Source organism: Sinocyclocheilus anshuiensis, unplaced genomic scaffold (assembly GCF_001515605.1).
Source record: "Sinocyclocheilus anshuiensis isolate Anshui unplaced genomic scaffold, SAMN03320099.WGS_v1.1 scaffold1014, whole genome shotgun sequence".
NCBI lineage: Eukaryota > Metazoa > Chordata > Actinopteri > Cypriniformes > Cyprinidae > Sinocyclocheilus > Sinocyclocheilus anshuiensis.
In genome coordinates this window covers 19,071-23,627 of record NW_015540943.1, presented here as the reverse complement: position 1 = coordinate 23,627, position 4,557 = coordinate 19,071, and the positions used below count along the sequence as shown (strand labels likewise).

Genomic DNA, 4,557 nt, shown 5'->3' with positions numbered 1-4,557 from the left:
TGGTTGTGGGGGGGGGGGGGCTATAAGAATGAAGCTATTCTTATATAAATTGTTAGCAGCATTTATGTACAAATGCTTTAACTTTTGTAGTGTCAAAGTATTTACACTCTTCAGGAAATCACCCTATAAATGTATAAATTGTTCGTAAAAACTTTGTAGTGTAAATTGAATGTGTAATTTAAGTAAGAATATTTTATGAAATTTTATAACGCAACAGCGTTCAGAAAGTCAGCCTACAAATATTATCCTTAAAACCATTTTTCGGAAAATTTAACGCATCTAAGAATTATTTAACAAATAGCATTGCAGTATTGATTCTCTTTCAGAACACAACCAATGAATTTATTGATAAATTGTTCATAAAATTCTTACATAAACTAAATTTGACATTTATGTTCAAATGATGTTACAAATTCTTATACTAACACAGGATCCGAACATACAAATGTATGTATAAATTGTTCGTAACATTTTTGCAACGATAAATTGAACGAGTAATTTATGTAAGAATTGATTTTTACAGATTCCAGTGTTCAGAAAGTACACTCTTCCAAAAGTTAACCTACAAATCAGTTGTTCATAAAACGATTCTTGTCTAAATGAAATTTAACGTAAGAATTATGTAACAAATTCTTAAACCGTCATTTGTTAAACCAGTATTTATACTTCTCACAATTCTTCCGTTCATAAATATTTAATCATTTAAGTAATCATTATGTTAAGAAATCAATATGTTTAATCATAAAACTAAGACATTTATGTAAGAATGGTTTTACGAATTCTTATAGAGACACTCGTCAGATAGCCAATATACAAATTTCTGTCACAAATTTTTGTAAAAACAACAACAAACCATCAACTACGACGTTTGCCTGAATAAACTTCTAATTTGCTGCTTATTAATAGTTAGTAAGGTAGTTGTTAAGTTTAGGTATTGGGTAGGATTAGGGATGTAGAATATGGTCATGCAGAATATGTGCTTTATAAGTACTAATAAACAGCCGATATGTTAATAATAGGCATGCTAATAAGCAACTAGTTAATAGTGAGAATTAGTCCCTATACTAAAGTGTTACCAAAACATTTTTATGTAAATTTAACGCAACAAGATTTTACTCATTCTTAGTGGCAGTGTTTACACTCTTCAAGAAGTCAACCTACAAAATTATTTATAAATTCTTAGTAAAATGATCTCTAGATTTATTTACAATTAATGCGTTTAATCAACTGTTTGTTCTATTAACTATGTGTATGTTTCAATCAACTATTTATAGAGAAATCCCTTCATCTCATTTTTCATGACGAATACCCAATATCTTTAAAATGGTATTTGTATCAAAAGCCTTTGATTTGCTTTTATGCAGTTCACAAACTCTGGCATCTCCCTCTGCAAACCCTACGAATTCTTCTTCTCAACACATCTGGGAGTTTATGGGTGATGAGGGCATTTGGACCGAGTTCCAGAAACCAGTGAGTTCTAGTATCTATACGCAACCAAACAACACTGTAATCACATCCAAATCCACTTATTCAATCAAATGCTATTTTTAATGTGAACTTGACGTTAAACCTAACAGTTCATTGGACTTTTTGTGTGTCTACAGGGATGTTCATTGGATAGTGTGGAAATCGAGAGGTTGTATCAGCTCAACCCGCAGTGCCAAGTTTCATTCACTGCCAGACGATTCTCTTACTCTCTTTACTTCAGTGGTAAGATACAATAAGACATAATGACAAAACCCTCAGATATAGAAGTCTGCAGTGTACTACTAACATAAGGAAAAAGCAGAGGACTTTTGTTCTAAAACGTCTGCGAGGGAATGTCTATAAGAAGAGAAATGTGTTACAAGTTGAAAACATAATGTTAAGGTTATACTGTATACCTGTTGTTGAGTATATTTATATAGTCTTCATGTCTGCAGGAATGTATCAAGTGAACAATAAATATGGTACAAAAAGAGCTGTCAGGAGAATTGCCAGTGGAATCCAGCAAACAAACAGGTATTAATCCATTCATAAAAGAGGACATTTCTATAGAAGCTCATTTCCACTACAGAATAAATATATAAAAGTTAATGACCTTTAATCTCACAGTTGACTTTTATTTATATATATATATATAATAATTACATTCTAATAATTAAAATTATATAATTATAATAATAATAGTAAAATAAAAATTAAACATTGGTTTTATCATTGATGTTGTGTGTGCATTACAATAAATTTTTTTTAATGTTTCTTCTTCTTATCGCAGTACATTGTCACAAGCTTGTTGGCAGTTCATGGACATGGATGGCCAATGGAATAATTATATGAAAGTAAATAAAAAACTTTTTTTTTTTAAATATACATTTATTATTATTTTAAGTGATGGTTGCAGAAGTTGTTAGGTGGTCTCTTGAGTGTTTATTAGGTGGTATCTTGCTAGTGAATTAATTCTATAACTGTATCCAGGTGATGAATTCAGAAAAATAAACAGCTGTTTACAAAAAAACATAAAAAAATCATGTGGCCATCATGCTGCCTGCTTTCTGAGACATGTTGACCTGTATTCTTGCACAACAACACCAAGACAGTCACGCCTTTTGCCTTCTGTGTCATAACAATGCACTTTGTCTTTGTGTAGGGTGGTTCTCGGGGATATTGCAGTGTGTCAAGTCAAGATATTGAAGCGCAGTACCAGCAGGACTCCACTGGGACAATGCGTTTCAGAGCGGGCAGATTCAGCTATGAGCTAGACTTCTCAGGTGTGTGAATGCACAGACTAACAGAAATGCATGGTGTTTAGTACAAAAGTACATGAAGTCTCTTGTGTTTTGTTGCAGACATGACCCAGACCAACCTGTCTACTAACACCAAGAGATCTGTACGCCGCCTTCAGCAATAAGACCTCACCTGCCTCATCTTATGTTTACTTTAATATTTACTTGTAGCTTTATATGAATAATTTCAGGACGCCGGTGCATGCAATGTCTGCTGGCCATTCTCAGAAAATGCGATACGAAATAGCAAAATGATGTTCACTTTGTCCATGCTAACTTATGTGCCTATATTGTTTTATTAATTGCCATAAAATAATGGGTTTCATGGTGATTATGTACTTGAAACAATTTCTATTTTTGTTTATTTTCAATGCATTTACTATGATTTGAAGATTGCATTTGCTGTGCAGTAGGCTATGTCTTGTGACAGCTTTTAACATTCATGTCTGTACAATGTTTTTTTTTTAACTGCCAATTAATTTTATGGGAGTAATTATATATTATTAAATATATATAAAAGATAGGGGGAAAAAACATGTTTACAATATTTATGCCAAGTCGTAATAATCCACACAGGGCTCCAATACTGACTGACCAATTCATTTTGAGTTTTTCATGACTTGCATGTTGATTATGATCTAGAATATCAAGAAATGTTGTGCCTGTATTTCTGTTTACTCAACAATTTAACAGAATTTGTTCAAATTATTTTCTTCATATACAAATGAAGATGACTCATAAAGTACATGTCCAGGCCACTTTTAATGAATTGCAACATTATTTTCATGCCAATGAAGCACACCCTTCTCTTTTTTTTGTATTAAAACCTGCAAAAAATAAAACTATGGATTATAAATTTTTGTTTTTATCATTTTATTGTAATGTTCTTAACTGTCATGGAAACAATGAGTGCGTTTACATGCACGTTCTTAAACCGATTATGCTTAAGTCGAAAACGCACGTGGTCGTAAACGCGGTAACCCGTTTTCTTTTATCGGAGTAAGGTCATAAAGGGCGTAAGCATAAACCGGTCGACACAGGTAGTTTTTTGCCTCTTACCCCGATTTCGCGCGGCATGTAAACGCAATAACCCGCTTTCTGTCGGCTTATTGAAGAGCGCATGTGTGATACGTGACAGGAACACATCGTTAGTGCAGAGTTAAGCACATCTAGACAGAGCAAATGTTTTGCAGTAAAGAAAGAAGGAAATACATCACAAAAGCAGACTTTTTCATGACTCAGAAAATGATAAAAATGTGTTCTCATCTCGTGCAGCAGAACTGGTTCAGTCACAATGCTGCGTTTATAACTGCATGAGAGGATAATAGCCTATATGAGCTGTACGTTTCCCGCTGACATGTTGCAAGCTTAATTTAACATCACAACTGACAAACGTATGGAATACTCTGAGTCAGATACATAAATGATTATATTTTGACGTCCAGTGTTGGGGAAAGTTACTTTTAAAAGTAATGCGTTACAATATTGCGTTACTCCATAAAAAAGTAACTAATTACGTTACTTAGTTACTTTTTATGGAAAGTAATGCGTTACGTTACTTTTGCGTTACTTTTTAAATCTGGACAGGGCTTGCTTGTTTGTTTTTAAAATAAAAAAGTTCTATTTTTGGCAAATATAAAAGCCTTTTCACACCAAAAGTGAAATGAATAAGCCTCAGGCTGAAGGGAAAGTCAATTTACGTCCGTACAGTAGAATGCAGAAGAAGACATTTCAACACACTTCAGCAATAAAAAAAGACACACAAATGTTTGTCTAGAGTAATTTTTGCTTA

General features: G+C 32.9%; 1 protein-coding gene across 2 annotated transcripts in view; it reads left to right on the top strand.

Moving 5' to 3' along the window:
- LOC107689742 (uncharacterized) overlaps positions 1 to 3,597 on the top strand; it is a 7,283-nt gene extending 3,686 nt beyond the window's left edge. For both annotated transcript variants that reach the window (XM_016487873.1, XM_016487874.1), the window contains 6 exons: positions 1,365 to 1,470; positions 1,605 to 1,710; positions 1,923 to 2,001; positions 2,258 to 2,321; positions 2,630 to 2,750; positions 2,829 to 3,597. In XM_016487873.1, coding sequence (XP_016343359.1) covers positions 1,365 to 1,470; positions 1,605 to 1,710; positions 1,923 to 2,001; positions 2,258 to 2,321; positions 2,630 to 2,750; positions 2,829 to 2,890 — 538 coding nt within the window. In that variant the 3' untranslated portion in view covers positions 2,891 to 3,597. The remainder of the gene's footprint in view (positions 1 to 1,364; positions 1,471 to 1,604; positions 1,711 to 1,922; positions 2,002 to 2,257; positions 2,322 to 2,629; positions 2,751 to 2,828) is intronic.
- The last annotated feature ends 960 nt before the right edge of the window (positions 3,598 to 4,557 follow it).